General features: G+C 41.8%; 1 protein-coding gene across 3 annotated transcripts; it reads right to left on the bottom strand.

Moving 5' to 3' along the window:
- Positions 1-1,995: 1,995 nt before the first annotated feature.
- Positions 1,996-21,233, bottom strand: LOC135488926 (uncharacterized). Of its 3 annotated transcripts, none has more exons than XM_064773889.1 (7): positions 21,201-21,233; positions 18,189-18,352; positions 17,782-17,968; positions 17,213-17,276; positions 16,643-16,800; positions 16,238-16,437; positions 1,996-13,808 (listed from the first exon to the last, which is right to left on the bottom strand). In XM_064773889.1, exons 2-7 carry the CDS (start codon positions 18,330-18,332, stop codon positions 4,287-4,289), a joined length of 10,275 nt encoding a protein of 3,424 aa, XP_064629959.1. In that variant the 5' UTR covers positions 18,333-18,352; positions 21,201-21,233; the 3' UTR covers positions 1,996-4,286. The 3 variants fall into 3 exon arrangements, with proteins under 3 accessions (XP_064629959.1, XP_064629956.1, XP_064629957.1); XM_064773886.1 differs by lacking the exon at positions 21,201-21,233 and adding an exon at positions 20,682-20,802; XM_064773887.1 differs by lacking the exon at positions 21,201-21,233 and adding an exon at positions 20,686-20,790.
- Between the last annotated feature and the right edge of the window lie 1,225 nt (positions 21,234-22,458).

Below are 22,458 nucleotides of genomic sequence, written 5' to 3'. Positions count from 1 at the left end.
GAATTTTGTCATGCACCATGTTTGGACATCAGCAAAGAATATGCCAGTAAATTTTCCTCTGTTGATAACCTACAAGTGAAATTATCAAATTTGGTGATATTCCGTTGAAATAATGATTTTTTTCAGCCCTTATAAAAAAAATCGGGGCTTTTACACATTTATTCCATGGTTCAATATATACTCTTTCAAATTGGCCAGTTTTGATCAGAAAATTATTTCCAAAAAGTATTTTTTCATTCATGATATTTTGATAATTCACTCGCTCACAATTCCGTATGCTTATGAGATTTTGATCTGAAATCCCTACACACATCTTATACCAAGCACCCTTAGTAGGGATAGGAATTTGAAATTTTCCAAAAATCCAGATAATTTTGATAACAATCCAATTTATCGTTTTACGATATATTGCAATTTATCACCAAACGAGTGAAGATATCATAGTTTCCTTTTAACACAATACAGTTTTTGCCTTAATCTTGCCTGTTGTAAAATTTCAGCGCAATATCATGTACCATTAGCGGATGCTGACCACTTCAAAAATACCTGGTATCCAGGCCTTATGCATGCTTTAGCTCTATACCAATGTATAAATTCACAAATACCAAAACCTGGATCCAAGGCCACATATTCTGCTTTAAGGTTGACTTTTGACATTTTTTGCCTTATTTCTGAAAAACTATTAAGCAGTGGGCCTTTTGACCTGAATTTTGTCATGCACCATGTTTGGACATCAGCAAATACTATGCCAGTAATTTTTCCCCATTTTGTGTTATCAAATTTGGTGATATTTGGTTGAAAAATGGTATTTGCTGATGTGAAATGATAGATTGGCCACGATATCAAAATATTTGCATTTTCTTCATATTTTCATAACTTATATGGATAGACCCCATCTGTATCAACTGAACGCCAGGATTTGGGATAAAGACCCATTTAACCCATTGATTGCCAAAGGATCGAAATTTCGTGAATATCTAATGAAATTGCCCAAAGCGACTTTGAGAAAAAAGTGTACCTTTTCATAATTTGTTGCTAAAGTTAGGACATTAGTTTTGCTTCATATCAGAATAATCACTGCAGTCACAATTATCATGTAGCTGTTGGGCTGTATGGGATGTCCTTGAGGATGAAGTGTGCAGGATGTGAATTGTGTCTTGGAGGACAAAATGTCCAGGCAGAGGTGTGAATAATGTCCTTGAGGATGAAGTGTCCAGGATGTGAATGGTGTCTTGGAGGACAAAATGTCCAGGCAGTGGTGTGAATAATGTCCTTGAGGATGAAGTGTCCAGGATGTGAATGGTGTCCTGGAGGACAAAATGTCCAGGCAGTGGTGTGAATAATGTCCTTGAGGATGAAGTGTCCAGGATGTGAATGGTGTCTTGGAGAACAAAATGTCCAGGCAGTGGTGTGAATAATGTCCTTGAGGATGAAGTGTCCAGGATGTGAATGGTGTCCTGGAGGACAAAATGTCCAGGCAGAGGTGTGAATAATGTCCTTGAGGATGAAGTGTCCAGGATGTGAATGGTGTCCTGGAGGACAAAATGTCCAGGCAGTGGTGTGAATAGCTCCCTTATGGGGAATATGGGGCCATTTGTTCAGGGTGTGAATAATGTTGTCCTTGAGGATGAAGTGTCCAGGATGTGATTAATGTCCTTGATGATGATGTGTCCAGGATGAGAATAGTGTCCTTGAGGACAAAGTGTCCAGGCTTGGGTGTGAATATTGTCCTTGAGCATGGAGTGACACCTCCAAACATATCAAGCCATTTGGACAGCAGACAATTTGCAAAAGGTAAAAGCTCGAATTGTGAAAGGTAAGAATACGGTTATTGTGCTCAAACACTTCGAGAGGAGTGTAACATGGCAGGTGTTCAGATCGACACACTCGCCCTGCTAGTGTGGAGGTTGTGATATCACACAATTCAAAATAAAGACAACAACATGCATATGATTTCTGTAACTTATTATTTCATTTCAACAACTTCATCCAGGTGAATAAGTTCCCCACTATTAAAGCGGGAATAACACAGGTCAACTCTAGGTCTTTGGCCTGGCTCAGAGAAAGGTGATTTCTGATGCAAATTGTCGCAAATAAACAGGCTTTGACCAGCATGCCAGCTCCGTACGTATATATTGGACCTAATATCCAGAGAGGGAACATCGACTCGCTAGAGAGAACTTCAGCTCCCTTTCCATCACATGCCTTAGCAAAACCTGTCACATTATATTCATAAGTTTGCCAATGTTTGCCAAAGACACCCCACAGCACACAATCATGGCAAACATAGAATGTACACAGATACTGTAAATCACAAAATTATCTTGGTTCTTTACTTTTGCATTTCATACAGACATAATTTTCATGTTTTTTAATGTTGCGATTACTACAAATGTCTTATCAAAAAATATTTTTTGGCAATTTTTATTTCCGCGAACCCAGGTTATTCGCGACATCCGCAAAAATGTAACGCCAGCAAAGCTGTGCGGCTCACAAAACCCAGAAAGTGCTGGTGAACACACGACTGCATCACAGGAATGAGTTTCAAAACTCTAACAAAATAATCTTTGGTCATTATCAAAAAGTCCTTAACATCACATAGAGTTTTGAACACAATCACTCAAATCTTCAAAAATCATCAGCACCACACCACCTTAAAATTCTCTCAATTACAGATGTTAAAGATTTGGGTTTAAGTCTGATATCAAGGTACAGTTAACTCAATCTGGAACAAAGTTTTGAGGGTTTTAATTTCGGACATGTCCAAGTTTTTCAAACCAGTTTACCTCGGACAATATAAGGAAAACACTTATGGCCGAATTTACAAAGGGTGTTTAGCTTAAAACAGCGTTTAATGTCTGAATAGACAGAGTCAGGGCCTTGCAGGGTTTCTTCATGAAAACCGCATTAGACCCTGAAACTGATTATGTAGAATTTACACGCGTCTAACTCTTAAACACCCTTCGTAAATTCGGCCCTTAATGTCTACAACTATTGCTATCATGATCATTTAACTTCAGAATCTAAATAGAATGGAATAAACTGACACCACTACTTATGATATTCTTTAACTCAAAGTGCAAGTCAGGCAAAAAATTGGCAAAGTAATGTTGTGTACATGTAATAAATAAATGATGATAAATTAACAGGCGGATGCTGTCATTTCTGTACATGATGAATGCTGTCCCATTTAATGGGCATCTCATTTTCGAATAAATTAGAAGGCCCTTACACTTGCAATAAGGCATAGCATCAACACATTTAAAATGTATTCTGATCACATTCTGTAAACTCAGTCAGGATCTGTTGCGACTGTCAAGGTGGCAGCTAAATCGTAATGGAATATATCATTACAGAGGCAGTGGTGTCATCAGGTAAGTCAATGAAATGGCTTCTGACCGATTTTACAGTATCCATAATGCCTACTGTTAACTCAGCCAGGAGCCATCACATAACTGACAGGTGACGGATGAATCGCAATGGAATATATCATTACAGAAGCAGTTGTGCCATCAAGTCAGTCAAAACTACTCCTGACTAATTTTACAGTAACTGAGATTGCATACCGAAAAAACAAACTGAGTAACAATCATGTATTTAAACAGTAATTCATCACAAGAGCATTAAAACTGCATAAGTGCCAATATGCAAAAGCAAATTTGACTGTAACTGACCCAAAAAGAGCCTCTGACTGGCCGATTGCAAATTAGCACAATGGGATGCAGAATTCAGATTTTTAACTGGTGAATACCTCAAATTATGCTTTTGGAAATCTCTGGATCTTGTACAGATCAATTTAAGACACTACTGGAAACAATGGATTTCATGCTCATTATCACAAAATAATCAGTGCCAATGAAAATTAATCAATCAACTATCACAAAATGACATGTTGGAGTGCTTCTGAGTTATGCAGCACAGACCTTAACAATAAACTTTTCAAGTTTTTAAAACCCCCATCCCCAAACTATCAGTCTCCTTACAAGAAACAATACTGCCAAGAGTATGGTTGGTCAACAAACTGCATATTTTATCAATGATATCAATAAATCATGTGATATTATCACATTTGGAAACCATAAATTCATACAATGTAACATTATCAGAGAAGAGTCATATTGAAATCACCTTGAGCCAGTTTATCAAAGCCATCACATTCAATTTACAGAGTGAATTCATGATCAATTTCGAAAATGTATTTCAGCCCCGATGAAGCAATTTTCTCATTTTCCCCAAACATACCTAACAGGGATTGTTCTCTTTTGATTCATGCTGCATGCTTACACTCAAGTCATCTTCAACTTTTTATACATCAAATACGCCAATGTACCAAAAGTGGCTGAACCCGCAGCGTAGGGCGCAAACTTTTTACAAATGTCTACACTTTTTTTGATTAACCCCTTCTCATCCAAAGGCTCAACCTCTCCACTTGTGGCCCCTTCAACAATATCACTAGCGTCACCCAGGGCGATAGTCTGTTCCGTCTCGACGCCGTCTAATTCTTGCTCACCCACAGGAATCAAACGAGATTCGACTCCAGGAAGCATAATGCCATGCGCCATAGATCGCCCCCTTGCTGCACCAGCAGCAGTAAAAACCCTTGACTGAGGACGCTGTGCAATTCCAAATGCTGAGAAAATCCTCATCTCACGATCTTCGATATACGCCATGGCCTTGTTGAATATCTCATCAACAATGATACTACATATATCATACGCATCATCGTCAAGAGGTTGTACCTCTGCCTGGATGTTAGGAATGTTATACTGATTACTATCGTCCAACTGACTCACCATTTCCTGAAACTGAGCAAAGTTCATGACCTGATCTTGGGCTGGTGCTGTGAACTCCGAATTGTCTTGTTGCAAGTAATGACATGCCCCTTGAAGAATAGGTCCAGGATTGTCTCTTGTTGACCCCAAGTTTGACACGTTCTGAAACTCCAACGTTTCCTGATGAGTTGACAACCTGGGTGATTGCCAGTTTGCCGAATCTTGTTGTGGATAATGACATGCCCCTTTTATGACGGGTCCAGAATCGTCTCTTGCAGACTCCATGGTTGTTGCAGTCTGTAACTGCAAAGTTCCTTGATGCGTTGAATGTGAAGTCATGGAATCCTCTTGTTCGCGATAATGACTCAGAGTTGGTCCAACAGCATCCCTGCTAGACTCTGTATGGCTGCCATATTCTTGTTGTACTTTGATCATATCTTGCAGCACTGTAGGCCTGTTCAGGTCCTGTTGGTGGTAGCTACGGTTACTTTGCAATCGTTGGCCAAATTCATCCGAATGTGAGGCAGACGTCAGTGCATCCTCCGTTACTGTTTGTTGATTGACACACGGACGCACAGTCATATCACCAGACGTCTGCTCTGGATACCAAGACCGATCTGTACCATGTTCAGGGACAGCAGAAGTCTCTGCTCGAGAAGAAAAAGTTGTTATCTGCTGCACATCTCCAGTTATCTCGTCCTCCACATCCTGAGCCTTGCTTGTTTCCTTTTCGACTCTGCCAACTTGTTTTTCAATAGATCCTTCTCTTCCCCTAACACCTTCATTATTCCTGCCTTTGGTTATCGAGCTGACAAACTGTGGTAACTTGATTCCTGCAACTGTTGGAGGATCGATGTTAAAACTGCCTGACTGTGTAGGTGCTGACCCCACATCCCTTTCGAATGGCAGGCTCTCCCAGTGGCAGGTCTCTTCCCTGATATCACCGCCTGATAAACTTTGCGGAGTTTGAGCAGGAAGTTTATCAGGAGATTCATGTAGACTGTCACGGACATCATCCTGCAATGAAACGCGAGAGCTTTCCCCCAATTCTGAACTCGCAGTCACTTGGCCAAAGGTACTTGTGCTAGCATCACCGTCTGCATCCGGCAAATCTGATTCATTTGCCTCAGCCACAGCATCACCTTTTAAGTATTTACCAAATGAAAGCCTAGGGTTCTGATGCAAATTGTCTGCTTCTTTCAATTGCGGTGACAACTCGGATGTGGGGTTATTTTCTGCTACGCTGCCTGTGTACACCACAACATCGGGAAGACTCCGCCCGGCTGCGTCATCATCCCCAAGAGACTCTTCTTCAAATGAACCAGATTTTGTCAAGTTGATGATATCTGGTAATGAGCTGGCACTAGTTGAGGCCAGGTCAAGGTTCAGACATGTAGCTGCCAAACCAATGCCACTATCATCAAATGCTTTTGATTGCGTTGTCTTCATTTCATTCAATGGCTCGCATTGATCAAATGCATTGCCAGGCTCCACAGTAGCAGAAAGTAGTGCATCAGACTCACTCTCTATTTCAACGCTATCTTCAACAGTCTCCTTTGCATCAGCCCTTGCCTCAGTTGGGATGTAAGGTTCCCCAGCAGCAGCAACAGGTGTGTCAGACTCGCCATCAATTTCAAGCCTATCTCCTACAGTCTCCTCTGCATCCACCTGGGCTTTAGTCGCAAGATTAGGTTCAGTTGCAGCAATGACTGGTGAATCAGCCCCATGATCGACCACCTCAACCTTTTCAATATAACATGCATCTTCCATCAAACTATCAGCCCTTTCTTCTGTCTCAAACACCTGGTCAGGGTCCGTTTCAGCAATGACTGGTATGTGCGCATGAACTTCTTTTCCTCGGGCATCCTCTGTGACAACAACAGCAATGGCAGGTTGAATGTCAGACTGACTATCAGCCCTGCTGACAATTTCCACCTCACTGTCCATGGTATTTTCCATCATGATATCAGTCCTTGCCTCTATCGCCATGACAGGCTCAGATTGGGTTTCAGCAACAACTGGACTATCAGCTTCAAGGACCTTCTCAACTGTACTTGTTATGGCAATAGCAGCTTTCGTAGTCTCGACATAAGGCTGAACTTCAGTGATAACTTGTGCATTGACGTTCTGGTCCATTTCAACTGCCTTGTCCATGGTGTTATTATCAATGATTGCTACATTTTCAATGGCAGCCTCTGTTTCAGCAACGACTGGTAGGCCTACATCAGTTCTAGCATCAATCTGAACTTCAACTTCCAAGGCTTCCTCAGCAACAAAGTCGGGACTTGATCCAGTCTGGATATCCTGCTCCATTCCAAAAATGATTCGTGCATCAGGTATAGTATCTCCTCTCTCCTCTCCGGTTTCTTGATATTCCCGAAGTTCTTGCATCCGCTCAGATTCGGGACTTTGCTTCCTCATTTTCTCATCAACATTGTTGTTTTCATCTCCTCCTTGAGCAGAACTCATCCGGGGTACTCCCAGAGTTCTTCTGGGGCCAGGAGCAAACGTCCTGAGGTCACGGTTGTTGGCAGCAGCTCTGGGAGCAGGCGAATGTGTACTAGGGACATGGTTATTTGCATCAACCAGCGGAACAGATACAGTTTCGTTTAGGTCAAGGTGAGAGGCAGCAACTCGGGGAGCAGGTGCAGATTCACTTAGGTCAAGGTCACTTGTAGCAGCTCTTTGAGCAGGTGCAATGGCAGAAAGCTCATGGTCACTAGCAGCAGCGCTTTGAGCAGGTGCAGGCGCAATGATGTCAGAGGCATCAGAACTTGGAGCAGGCACAATGTGTGATGGAACGTCACGAGGAGAACTTGAAGGTTGAAGAATGACTGGCGATTGTGAACATAAAGCCAGTGGTGAATCTTGCACAACCTCGGTAGCAGGTACAGCTTCCTCTTGAGAGCTGACATTTTCAAAATGTTGGAGTTCTGATTGTCCTTTTCCAACTTCAGATGTGTTACTGCCTTCAATTCTGAGCGTTGACCTCTCACTGTTTTTCTTGTCTTGGGTCTCAACAGAACTTTCTGGGCTGCTACTTGAACCCTGTCCAGATTCTTTCACACCGCTCATGGTATCCTCCCGATTAGATATTTGCAATCTCCTTTGATTTTCTTCACTTGGTTGCCCAAGAACATGCCGCCTAACGCCAGGACTGCTCAACTTCAAGCCGATGTCAATCCCTGTCGGAGTCATAGCACACCGGAGAGCTCCAATACCAATATCAAAGACATGACTCGGCCCTGCCATAGTGCCATCTACAGACTGACTGGTCTTCAAGTTTCCTCTCCTCTGATCGGAACCGAAAGACTTTCTCCTTCCTTCTCCCTTGGCACCTGTTTGATCCTTCTTGCCGGATGACGACGCAGAGGTTTCCCTTCCACCAACAGCCCCTTCTAAATGTCTTGCCTGGGGAGTCCACCGCTTTCCAAGTGGTGGCACAGCACTATCAGAGTTTCTCCTTCCCTTTTCATGAGCACCTGTGGAGTGATCATTGGCAGCCGACACATTCTGGGTAACTTTACTTGCTGTTTTTGATTCACTTGGTAAATGTTCAGAGCTTGAGTCTATTTCACCAGAATTTTTATCATCCTGTACATCACATGGTGAACAGTCCCCTTGAAATGGTTTTGTCTCACCAACTTTTGAATCGGCCCATTGATTTTTAAACTGGTAGAAGTATTTGTTCCCATTCATCGGGTCCCTTACTGTTTTCCCAGACAAAAAAGCCATTTTTGCTGCAGACTGTCCAACATATCTTGTTTCCCTGCCCCCGGCATCAGTGTTCTTAGGCTCCAGCTGAACCACTGGAGTATTTGCGTGGGAAGAGGAGGGCTGATTATTTGAACCAGAAGAACCCAGAGTTGTGTTGGCAGACGACACAGTTACTTCACCTGACATCTCCGACACAGTTTCCATAATCACAGCAACAGCAGGAGTCGACACGATCTGTGTTGTAGGTATAACATTAGGAGTTACACCAAATTCTACACCAACTTTCTGATTCAAAGGCCTTTGCTGTCCTTGAGGCGTTTGACTAGCACGAAGTGATCTCTGTCCAGGAGGTGAAACTCTATCAGATGTGTTAGAATCTGGCATAACCATACGAGTCACAATAGTTTCCCCGAAATCGGTATGTTTTCTGGCAGTATAGGGTGAAGAAGATGGCTGCTTCAAAGCGTAAGAACTTCCAGCTGCACTTGTTTTATCATCTAAAGGGCTAGAAACCACTCTTTTGGCAGGGCTTGTAGGGGCAGTTGTGACTGTGCCCTTGTTTCCTGATGTTGATGATTTTCGAGAAGATTGACATTCACCATCAGATGACTTCCTAAGATATGTCTGCGATGATGATGGTGTTACTAACTCCCCTGGCTGATTTTGCTGAAAGGAGGCACCTTCGTTTGTGAGATCAACAACAGTCTTTTCAATGTTGTGAATATAAGATGTCATACCTGGTACAAGATTTACAAGATTTTCAGCACTTGGCGTACGTTGATTGAAAGCAGACGTTTCTTGTTCTAAAGCTCCTTGATTTTCTGCTGGACCGACCTCCGAGGATGACCTTGAAGGTGATGGGCTCCAATGATCATACAAGAACTTGGCAGAATGAGAGTGAGAGGAGGATGGGCTCGTAGCCGGTTGTCTGCTCCGGATCTTTTCTGGACTTAGAGAGAGTGGTTTGAGAGTTCCCTTTTTGCCCCGCTTTCCACTTCCTTTCCGTTGGCCAACATCTGCATTCATGTTTGGCTTGACTTGATCACCTTTAACAGGAGTTGAAGTAACTACATGTAAGAACCGAATGGGGATATTCTTGGGAGCATCTCTTTTTCTCCTCTGCTGCTCAGACCTGGTACCGAAAGAAGAAGTAGTTTCTTTTCCAGTTTTAGTCTGCTTTGGTGGAAGGGCAGACGACGGGCTTGATACTTCTTCAATTCCACTCAGGGAGGCCTCTATGTCATCGCTAATCCAAGTGTCGAGAGAAAAACATCGGTCTCGCCCTGGTTCTTTAGAATCAGTTACATTTAGCTCACTGTGTGACCCTGATGATTCTAAATCTGGATTCGGGTCATCATCGCTACGCTTTTCGGATTTTTTGGGTGCGTCAGAATTGCCACCATTCTTCCCAGCACATTCCTTGTTTGATTTGTAATGATGTTCATCTGTGAGGCACGTCAGGCTTCCAACAGGAGTGCCGTTTTGCCAGATCACATCCCAGCCCCGCGTCGTTTCAATGTGCCTTGAATTAGATCCATCAGGAAGGCTATCAAATATTTCTGTCAAACTTCTTTGTTTTCGACTCCGAGGAGGCAAATTTAGTTCAGCAGATGTGCTAACGTCCTCTGAATAGTCCGACAGTGTTCGTGACGCTGTCAGCATTGTGTTTTCGCTTGTTCCGATTCCCGAGTCTCCAACGAGCGAAGGATCAACATCAAGTTCAAGAGTTTCATTCGAACTGGCCTCAGTTTTGCAAGACGGATAGACAGGCTCCTTTAGATGCATATCTGGATCAGGAATGGACATATTGGAAATTGTCTCCTTGTCGCTTTCACTTGCAGTTGACTTCCTTCCACCCTCCCTCTGCCAGGAAAATGACATCCACTTTTTGTAAATATCCGACTGCTTAAAAGGCTTGCTGGTAAACTTTGGTAATTTTCCCCCCGTACAACAGCCAAGAAAGGACATCTTCTTAGGAAAACATCCAACAGAGTCACCTTCTTCTTTCGATGGTATTCTTTGGAGTCGTTTCCGTGCGATTGGGGTGATGTCGTCATACGATGCAGACCTTTTCATTTGGTCTGTTTTGTTTATCTCAAGGACTGACGCTGTATTCTTTGGGCCACAATGGACATCCTCAGTTGACCTAAAAGTGTGACCTAATCCACCCGTAAAGTCAACCTTGAGGTGCCTTTCCAATGCCTCCTCATCGAGATCGAGACCTTCATCATCCGTCTCAAATTGGACTCGACTGATTCTCGCTTTTCTGATGGGGAGATTTTGAATGACTTCAACCCTTCCAATAGTCACAACGTTCTCACAGCACGGGCGCAATTCAGGCTCAAAGCCCTGCCCTAACTCTTCAACGGAGTCTTCGTATGACACGGGTTCAGATCTTCGTATTCTGGAGTTGGGCTCTTGCTGAAAATCAGGCTCATGACCTATTTCTGAATCCACGCTTGCTGAAAGCTCAATTCGCCTGACTACAAAAGTTTTTGCAGGGCATTCAGTGGCTGAAATTCCAGCTTCCCAGACATCAGCGACACTGGTGTCTAGGCTAACGCATTTACGTTTACAACTGTCCGACTCTCCACATTTGTTTTCTGCAGGCTTTGTCAGTTCTTCACCCTGTTCTAATGTTATGGAATGCTGAGAAAGGGTATCACTGGAATCATTATTCTGGCTTTCATTTTGATGAGACTGTGCCAATATAGGAGAAGGGGTCCTTTGCATTGTGACTGATTCCTGTCCCTCTAATTCCTTAGACTTGAAATGTTTCGAAGATTTGGAAATCACCGGTGAACTGTTGTCATGCAAATCTTGTGGCTGAGGCAGGAAAGTGGTTTGCTGTCTGCTGTTATTGTTTGTGTTCAGTTGAGGGAGACTTCTTTGAGCAGACGTTGGAAAGAGTTCAACCCCATTGGTTGGCATTGAAGAAAACAGTGAATCTTGAACAGAGCAGACGCCTCTGTCAGACACAGAGGTCGACACCTGTTCTTCATCAGAACAGTTCATGCCAGTCATCTGTTCATTTCTAGACTGACGAGATTGTGAATCCTGTCCTAAATCCATTGTATCGCCGAACTGTTCAGGCTCAGGACCAACTTCTGCACCACGAGGGAGGGCAAGAGGATCGATCACTACTGCTGAACTCGAACGGTCACTTCCTCCACACTCATTTCCATTGCACTCTGACATGACTACTCGCATGGAATTAGGCTCACTCTCTGACTGAGTATGCAAACTATTGTCCTCAGTCTTGGCATCATCACTTTTAAATTCCTCTCTTTGTGAGCAACCAACATCGATTTCCTCAGTCTTGGCACGTACAGCTTCGAGTTCACCTATTTTATCCTCACCTGTTTCACCATCATTTTTGGCAACAACTTCCACTTCCTCAACTGGCCCATCAGCAGAGACCTTATGCAGACTACAATCCTCATCCCCACAATAAGTACTGCATTTACCACTATCGGATACATCCTGAACAAGACCTGCTTGTTTCGCTCCTTCTAAATCATGCAACTCCTCAACATTCAAAACAGGTTTGATACACCCACTTTTCTTCAACATACTACACCCAAAAGAACTACCAATGTCCGCATCTGAACTTTGCCGATTTCCGTTGACTTCGCATGTCAAATCTTGTTGATTAGGTATAAAAGTTTCCGATTCCTTTTCAACACTTCCTGTCACTACTTGACCAGGTTCTCCTGGGTGCTCAAAACCAGATTCAACACTCCCTTCAGTCTGTGCAATACCAACTTCCAGTCCCACTGACTTAACACCAGTCTGATCAGCACTAGGCTGACTAGAACTAGATGAAACACCATCAGACAGGTTCTGAGCTTCAGAACATGATTGGGAGCCCCCTTCAGTCTGTGCAATACCAACTTCCAGTCCCACTGACTTAACACCAGTCTGATCAGCAATAGGCTGACGAGAACTAGATGAAACACCATCAGACAGGTTCTGAGCTTCAGAAAATAATTGAGAGCCCCCTTCAGCTCCAGCAATACCAATTTCCATTCCCAATGACTTAGCAATGGTCTGTTCAGGGTGGCTATCCTCAGACATAGACCCATTAGCACGGTCATTCTTTAGCCCATTTTCATCATAATCTTCCTCAGTTACTGGCGTCTTCTTTGAACTGAGATCACGTTGTAATACTGGCTGATTCAGGGCACTTTGTCCTTGAGCTGAACTCAAATCTAGCGACCCATTTTGGTTGGCCTCTGCTTCAAGAAGTATCTTAAACCTTTGAAAATTAGTTAAAGCTGACCACTCACTTTGTTCACAAGACCTTGACTGAGAAGCCCCTGAATTCACATGACCTCCTGACTCAACTTCACCAGAAATTAGAACACTTGGGTTACTTACATGAAATTGTGCATCATTCGAACTTGAATTGTCACCAAAAACAGTTTTAATTTTAGTCTGTCTATTTTCTGCAGAATCCAAACTGACTTGAGAATTGCCAGAGTCTTGAGCAGAAACCAGTTCATGAGATGAAACTGAATCCTTTCTTTGACCCTGTTCCCGGATTTCTTGACTGCCCCGCACATTCAAAGAAATTAACTCATTTATTTCGGCTTTTTCCCTTTTATCCCTCTGCACGTTTTCTAACATCCCCTTTTCAACGTCAGCACTATGTTGTTCAGTTCGATTCGTAATCGAATCATCACTAACAGAACCTCGCAGCGAACACATTTTGATACTATCATTGTCATTATCATCAATGCTGTGAGTCAAAGATACATTTGAATATCCTGGGCGTGCACTCAATTCCATCCTGTTTTGGCCAGGAACGGATTCTAACACATTTTCCCCACTCCTCGCAAGAATTTCCTTTTCTTCCTGCAACTGCGCCGCCTGCAGAGGACTCTCGTTACTAAAGTCTGGATGAAACGAACCCGGTTCTTCGCTTTCCTGAGCTGGCGCCGGTCCCGTTCGATCAGGCTGATGTGTCGTAACACTGACCGTGGAATCCCTCCGTTTATTGTCCGCTTCCATGGCAACAGCACTAACACTAGTGTCCTTGACAGATGACCTTTCCTTTGACCTTGAACTGTCCCTTGACCTTGAACTTACAAGAGGCACTGACTTCTGTTCAGCTTCCTCAGGCTCTACACTGACAACAGTGCTCTTTTTACCATCAACATCTTCTAGATTTTGCTGCGTCTGGTTGACAAGCTCGGTCGTACGTTCAATGTGCCCCAACATCGCCAGTGGTACGTCCGGGCGTTCAGGTGCCGTCGAGCTCTGTTGTGTTGAAGGTGATGTCATCTCTCTTGAGGCGGTGTGCGCATCATCTCGCCTCTGAAATGACACGAATGAGTAAACTACTTAGGTACCAAAGTGACTTGAGTTATGTAATGGGTTTCAGGGTCAACCGAGTTCTCACCAGGCAGTGCTTAAAAACCTTTGTTGACAGCTATCCTAGCTGTAGCATCAAAATGATTCTTCTGGCATTTAATATTTTTCTTCTTTTAGCATTTGCCCTGCACTTGGAGGTGTTATTTACCACAAAGGGTTCCTCCTCCTAGGAGGAATGAGCAGTTTATGTGCCACTACGGTTAGGGATCAATTGGGTTTATTGACCTAGTGACTCCGTCATTGGCCAATTCAATTGTAACTGAATTGAATTAAAAGTATTTATGGCAATCAGTGAAGTGAAAGTCAAGGAAATTTTGCAACCAAATATCATTTGGTCAAGACACATGGAGGCTTATTGGAAAATCTGGCTGATATTTGCAATTGAATTGGCTACTTTTCAAGCACTGTCAGTTCATACTGCTTTCTGATATAAAGGGCTGATGCACGAGACCATTCCAAGAGATAGATAATTATATCCATATAACTGCAATGTTTGCACAGAATGGAGAAAGGAGTGGATTTACTGTCATGTCAAATCATTTTCTGAAATGAGGGATTAATGATGCGTGAGATTTCCAGAGATGTGTAAATGTCATGTACCAGTATAATAGCAATGTCCTGAGAAATCTATGCAACAGCACTTCCATAGTACACCACTATCAGTATTCAATACCATATCACCATCGATATCACCCCGACTATTGACACAGAGTGGAATAAGTCAAATCGAGTAGAATTGCTAATCATTTCTCTCCTGGGTATGTTGACTCAGTCCTTCACATGATAAATGGAACAATTGCATGAAGCGGAGAGCGACTTTGATGAAATAGTATTAAGCACTTTACGCCTTCAATGAGGTATAGAATTTGAGAGCGAATACCCGACCTGTCTCATAAGGACGAGTGTGGGTAAATGGCTAAGCATAATCTGGTAGTTTGACCTGGGAGGTCATTACAAGAGTTTTTGTTTGAAATCAATAACAAATATACATAACCCAGGTTTGCAAATGGGTATGTACAGTAGAACCTGCCTTAACAGACACCTCTCTATTAAGGACAACCTCTCTACCAAGGACACTAGTTTTGGTCCCGAATTCGCTGTTTCCATTCAATTAGACCTCTCTGATCAGGACACCTCTCTTGTCTTAGTCTCTATACATAAGGACAGCACTTGTTAGTCCCAAGGGTATCATTTTTTATCAGCAACCCTGAATGGGTTAAACAAGTCTATAGATCACCATGAAGACATAGGGGAAAATTATTGATGGCCAATGAGCCTGATAAATAATCAATATGGGCATTGCTAATTGAGGATGGTGTTCTGGTCCATTAGGTTCAAACAGGTTATTCTTGTAAACCATTTTCTATGACCTATCAAGGGTAAACATTCACAGAATGGTGGATATGGAAAAGGTTAAAAGCGATGAACCTGAAGCTAAGAGTGCCGAAACTGAGGAAATGGATGTTGGTTGCTCACGGAGAGTGGAATGGTAACCTTTGACATGGTCTTGTTGGTTAGACGATGGGGCCAGTCACGAATCGGTCTGATTGGCTCATACGATCGAACTACGGAATATAAATATGAATCCTCTAACCTCCTTCTTAGGGTCATTTTGTTTCTGATTTACTGCCTTGATGATCTACGCTGTACGATATGCCTTCATTGGTTGTTAAATGTGACATTAGTTCGACACCATATTCTATCACGATGTGTACTTCATTGCATTGCAATGCAACAAATGCTTGATAGCTCACTTCTTGATTTTAGGGTTGACCACATGCATGAATATCACGATGGCATCCATAGATATATATATCTTGTAGCACTGATGGGCAAGGTGACCTTTACAAAAATTAAGTGGCAGGTTGTTATTGCAACTAGGATAGTATAACTATCACGTTGAAAATTGCTGCGCGAGATGCAGAGCATCAGCAGATGGTGCATATTGGAAAATGGACAATTTCATGAAAATTATTATCATAGCAGACAGACACATGTAATGTGATTGTTATTGATTGAAAAACAGCTGCGTCACTGTTACACTTTATACACAAGGTAAATGTACAGTTTATCATGTGCAAAATTCATCACTATCATTTTGCGATTAAAGGATCAAAACCGACATAACTGTCGTAAACAGACACAATAAAGTGCCAAATTTCTGCTCCTTTTCATTTCAGTAACCAATAAAAATTTCTGAAAATTTTTTAAAATTTCAGAATTTTTATTTTTGCAGATTATGGAATTACTCTCAGTTCTCCAATTGGAGATAAATTTTTTTAATCGATTTTTTGTTTTGTGAATCTAGGCTATATCCGAAATCCACGAAAGCGTAACGCCCGTGAAAATATATGCCAGTTTGCGATACTTACCAGATGTAACTGAGATTCATATTGGTATCCGGTGCAATTCTCAATCTCACTGATGATGTCATATCTCTCAATTTTTTGAAGTAGCAACATAAGCTTTCCTAACGTGCAGCATTCGCCATCGGCCTGGATCCAATATTGTAGGAGTTTATCGACAGGATCATTCATTTTTCCAATAAGAGAAACCTTTCTGTGAGTGAATCCTGCAAGAAGAAAATTTATCATGCATGAAACTCCTTTCAAACTCTGAACTTCCACATCAAAGTCTATTCAGCAACATTGATCCAGGAGTCCTCATCAACTGCCACACAATTATTTGTTGCTGCAACATGAACTAAAACATCTCTTGGCTGCAGGTAAAACCTTTAACTTGTGATCACTGATTTCTGTCACATGTCGGAGACTTACCTAGTTCGGCTGCTAAAGCTCTCCAACTGCATTCCATGCCCGGTATATCACTAGCAGTTGTCTGTAAATTTTCACTTAATTTTAAGAACACAGTTTGATCTAGATCTGTCAGTTTCGTGTCTTTTGTAGGTTTTCGCTCCCTTGTAGTTTGCTGGCTCCTGAAAAGGAGAAAGAAAGCCTTGAAACTTGCACATTTCCGAAGTGAAAAGGGCAATTAAAGGGTACATGCCCTGTTTAAAGCTTGCAGCACCATGATAAATGCAATCACTTGGACAAGGATGGGTTAAAGTGGTGGCAAAAGATGCCTCCGTCCGGCTGGTCTGCGCTGGTGTGCGCTCACCGGGATCCCCTTGACGCCAACTTCGATGGTGAGTGGCGTTCTGTCGAACTCTTCTGGATGCCAGAGTTGGAGTCAGGCGTGCTGTCAGCTTAGGGTATTTTGTAGCTATTTATTAACTCTGGGCAAGAATGTATCTCATGTCTATCACGGTTGTCACTGATGTGCTCTGGGTCTTGAGGGTTAAAACTTTGAAACCCGGATACTCTGCTGACAGTCAAGGGAAATCTTACCTGATTGATGTCATTGCTGGTGGCCTTTGACTGTAAGCTGCACAAGGAACATTTGAGGCTTGAGCTGAAGAAGAGCGGGACAAAGTTAGGTTTGGTATTCAATATTCATTCTGTATAGTACAGAAACACAGTGGAACTTCCCTCAGTGGACACCTCTCTAATGAGGACAACCTCTTTATTAAGGACACTAGTTTTGGCCCCAAATTGGTTGTTTTCATTCAATTTGACCTTTCTAATCAGGACACCTCTCTATTAAGGACAACACTTGTCAGTCCCGACGGTGTCCTTAATAGAGAGGATCTACTGTACATGGATAACAGATAATTGACTCGTGCAGGACATGACATAGCCAGTACTTCAATATTCAATTCTGAAGACGTTTGAAGATATCATGATTGACTAGCTAGCCAGTGTTGCCTTTTAGGACCTGGCTCGACTATACCACAATGCCTATGAATAGACTTGGCCACATGGATGGGAAGACAACAGAAGTTCCAGCACTAAACCCAAAGCAAAACTGAAAGTTGATAGAAACATGACAGAATGCTACCACAGACTCAATTACTTACCGGCATTAGTCCTAGGCCTAGCGCTGACTCCCTCCTCCAAAACGTCGGCTAAATCATTGTAATCGGGGGAACTCCTCAGGATGTTTCTAAAACGTTCCATTGCACTTTTCTTTTTCTTTACAAAGTCGATGAATTCATCCATTCCTTCATCCGGGCTGTTGTACTTGTATTTCGCCTTGATGCTACCCTGAAACCAACGACAGCTCATGACGACAATATTCACAAATTAACTGTCCAGCACTAGCAAAACTTTACCAAAAACAACATGTCTGCATAATTGCTTTGAATCCCTTTGATGACAAGGCATTTACGGAATCTGTAACCATCTCTCAGAGCAACTCCTACTTCTCAGAGCCACGGCCAACCACCTCTCCAAGTAAGTCAAGCCTCACAATACAATCACCTACCACGTTCGACTCGGTCAGGGTGTCTCCCATTAGGCGGAGCACCTCTACTGCGTCGAGGCGTCTACAGAACAAATACTGGTGCTTTCGCAAATTGCGCCCCATCTTGTCAAAGGTGAACTGATCCATTCTGCTCGACTGAGCCATCCTGGTTCCTTCACCTCAAACTGAAAAGATCGATGGAGCAAAAAGAGATAAATCACAAGAAAACAATCCAAGTTCCTGTTTACATACAAAACAGAAATTACAGAGGTTAGTAACGAAATTCCAGGACCAGGCTCCCTGTGGATCTGCCCATGAAAATCAGTGTCCTTCTTTGAATATTGTAATGATGTTCTCTCTACAGACATGATAGACACACCAATGCAACTGCAAAGGGAGGTTCCACTTGAAACACCTTACCCAAAGTGGAAAGAAAGGTACCCGACAGGAAAATCTTTAACAAGTCAAACTAGCATGACCAGAGTGCCCTCAGCAAGGACTCCGTATGAAGCAACTGAGGCGGGAGGGCAAGAGCATCACCCAGGGTACATGCAGCTATGTTCCTCGGTGAGTTTGAATGAGTCTATTTGGCCTTATCTAGGCCGACAACAGTGACGTGGGTCAAAAATATATTTAGCGGACACGGAATAGGAACTGTACATAGATTCTGGTATTCCCAACCAGAGGGAATTTGAGTTTCACTTTTGATGGTTTTTTTCTAAATCACATACAGACACCGAGGCCTACATTTTGTGTATTCACAAATAATGAATGGAAAGTTGTCAATGCAAAAACTGTTTTGTAAAGATCAAGAATATAAACAAATATTTTTTTTAATATTTGTCTGTCAATTGATGGGATTGCAACACTTGAAATCCTTGGCGGTCAAGATGAGCAACAACCTACAAAGTCACCCTGTCTCTGGCAATATCTGACATGACTTTGTTACAATTGTCATCTGCAGGTGAAACAGACTGATATTCAAGACATCAAATGACATTTTAGAGAGACTCCATCCTCTGGTCGAAACTCGAAGACCCGCTAATGTTCAGATTAAGTTAAAATGGATGTTGTGTTTGAGGCTTTTCAAAGCCATGCTTACCTAAATGTAACCTTTACAGCAGGTTTCTATAGAATATACGCAGCTCTGATATTCAGCCACATGAAGATGGACATGGCGAATGCAATGTAATGACATAATAAATTTCCTTGAAAATTACATATTATTGTCCAGAAAACAGTTTTACTCCTACTTCAATGTCCAAAACATAAGTAACCAAAAGCAATCGCTTTATCAAAACTAACACATTGATATGCCTCGATATCAATGCATGGAGCAATGTTATATGATACTCACATAAGGTATTGATTTCAATGCTAGATAGGCCAATGTGTATAAAGTATGTAGGCCTATATTTCATAGGACTAACTGATGACACCAGTGTGGACTATTTGCACTGTGCTTGTAGATACTCTACCCAAATTGAACATCATAATATCTGGTTCAAATTAGATATTCAGAACAGGTCTTGGATCAGGGATTCTAGAGTATTTAAATATGCCCACTTGCCAACAGGTCAATCATTTAGGGACACAACATCAGGGGGTCTCTCGGGCATTCAGGGGTCAAGCTGAGGTGAATTATAGGCCTGAATGCACATCACAAGTATCAGGGAAACCATGACTAAACCCTTTTCTTATTGCAAACAAATACAGACAACCTACAATAGAAATGACCTAGTTTGAGTCTGACAAAGTTTTTTTTCATATGCCTCTCGCGGGCACTTTCCTGTTAATGTGTGTCCCAAATATTGTTAAGCAAAAGTCTACTCATCAAGTCCAACACTTCTACTGTAAATGAAATTTACTGAAGGAGATGATGCTCAGAATTTGGGCTACATCTAACACTGGTGGTGCTTGTCTCCACGTCCAACACAGTCATGGGGATTTTAATGTCAACAACTCTTGGGGCATTTTCGGGCGTCTTTGACTGTGAAAATCTGTTGTTAAGATGGTTTGTTTACCCTGCCTGACCTGCTCAAGAGGTGCAGGTGAACCAAAAAAAACAAATGTGCACACTCAGAACTTGTCAGAAGGCCTAAGGAAACTTCGGACATTGCTATAAGCTACTGTGTCTGCAGACAGACCATTTGTTCCAGGTAAAGTGCATGACTGATCAGTAGGCCTGCCCAAACAAACTTCTACGAAAAGGTTGATCACCGGCTGCTGATGTCTTCTCATATTGCATACTGTCATGTTATTGCCCCGATAGTACAATGTATACACTTGGTGGCCCAGGACCTTATTTTCCCCTGCACAATAAAATTCTATCATTGTGTATCATTGTGGGAGGAAAGATATTTCTGGGCCACCCTGTATATATATACACTACACTATGCATGCATATTGCATGTAGGCTAATTAATGCAATATGATTATCCGGATGAGGACAACAGAAAATGTGAAAAGAAACCCAAAAGAGGTTAGTTTCCGAAATAAAAAGGATATACTCACTTACATCAATGATTATTACCTTCAATTATCACATTTCTACCGAAATAGAATTGACACATATTGTGGTAAGATAGAGTTTATAACGGAGAAACTGAAATCGCATGTTACACTTCTCTCACTCACAAGTGGGGAATTCCACAACTGGTAGTGCGCGTGCAATCTCGTCTCTTAGCACTCCTTGTGCATACATCCGTGTGTACTACAGGATACAACCCTGGATACACCTGGAACCGCACGAACAGCGGGAAGGTGTAAACTGTTGATGAAACTGCTGATGAAAATGTTGATGGGGTCCTCTAAATTTGGTGGCTTGACATTTTGTTTGTTTTTTAATATTTTTCAATCAAATTGCGTTATGTTATACTTTAAAGTCATCTTGTAATGTGGTAAAAAGGAAAATAGAAAATGTTATATATCAATATCAATGGGTGATTTTGATCAAAGAGTGGAGGCCATTTTTTAGGTTTTCGAGATGCGCCGATCGGCTTTTAGATTCTGTTGATGGATCATAGTACTTACAGATTATCAGCGTATTTGTTCCAAATTTGATATTTTTGACAATTCCAAGTCATAATCTTTCACAAAATAACTTTTTATTTGAATGACAATGAAAGTATCATCGGGTTTTAGGCCAAAAATAGTTGGCCTCTCTCACACCCATTTTGTTGATCCAAGATGGCGGATCCTGTCAAAGCGAGATCAGAGTACACATCAAAATGCATTTTACAAGGAAAATGTGAAATGACAGTCATTAAATTCCACTTAAAATGAAACTTTTATTCGTATTCATTGTGACAGTGATTCATTTGACCTGTGTGCTTCCTTAGATTTTTCATAATCTGGGTCATAATAGTACCTCTTTTTGCACTCAACAACTGAAGACCTACTGTAAATCTGTCAGGAGCCGTACATGGCTCCAGAGAGCTTTACGCCTGCTTGTATTTCGAACTTTCGTGTGTCTGGTTCGTCTTCCCGATTTGTTCCTAGTAGTGTGTCGATTAAATCTTCTGATTGTGCTTCCAGTGTTCCTTTCTCAATTCTGTCTTCACCATCTTTTCCTAGTTGTGTGTCGATTTCAGAATATTTTTTGAGCACACAATCTTTACCTCATCAGCAAATCGTTCAGCTCCTGACAGATTTACAGTAGATCTTCAGTTGTTGAGTGCAAAAAGAGGTACTATTATGACCCAGATTATGAAAAATCTAAGGAAGCACACAGGACAAATGAATCACTGTCACAATGAATACGAATAAAAGTTTCATTTTAAGTGGAATTTAATGACTTTCATTTCACATATTCCTAGTAAAATGCATTTTTATGTATACTCTGATCTCACTTTGACAGAAGAGCCGCCATCTTGGATCAACAAAATGGGTGTGAGAGAGGCCAACTATTTTGGCCTAAAACCCGATGGTACTTTCATTGTCATTCAAATAAAAAGTTATTTTGTGAAAGATTATGACTTGGAATTGTCAGAAATATCAAAATTGGAACAAATATGCTGATAATCTGTAAGTACTAGGACCCATCAACAGAATCTAAAAGCCGATCGGCGCATCTCGAAAACCTAAAAAAATGGCCTCCACTCTTTGATCAAAATCACCCATTGATATATAACATTTTCTATTTTCCTTTTTACCACATCACAAGATGACTTTAAAGTATAACATAACGCAATTTGATTAACAAACATTAAAAAACAAACAAATGTCAAGCCACCAAATTTAGAGGACCCCCATCAACATTTTCATCAGCAGTTTTATCAACAGTTTACAG

Source organism: Lineus longissimus, chromosome 6, assembly GCF_910592395.1.
Source record: "Lineus longissimus chromosome 6, tnLinLong1.2, whole genome shotgun sequence".
NCBI classification, from domain to species: domain Eukaryota; kingdom Metazoa; phylum Nemertea; class Pilidiophora; order Heteronemertea; family Lineidae; genus Lineus; species Lineus longissimus.
The sequence above is the reverse complement of the archived record's forward strand: the minus strand, read 5'-3'. Positions and strand labels throughout refer to the sequence as shown.

What these genes read in the sequence shown, in the direction of transcription:
- LOC135488926 (XM_064773889.1), bottom strand. Translation starts at nt 18,332, where the DNA reads ATGGCTCAGTCGAGCAGAATGGATCAGTTCACCTTTGACAAGATGGGG. An exon ending in CCAGCAATGACATCAATCAG is followed by an intron (nt 16,801 to 17,212) that starts GTAAGATTTCCC and finishes TCTCCTTTTCAG; the next exon opens with GAGCCAGCAAACTACAAGGG. An exon ending in ATGAATCTCAGTTACATCTG is followed by an intron (nt 13,809 to 16,237) that starts GTAAGTATCGCA and finishes GTGTCATTTCAG; the next exon opens with AGGCGAGATGATGCGCACAC.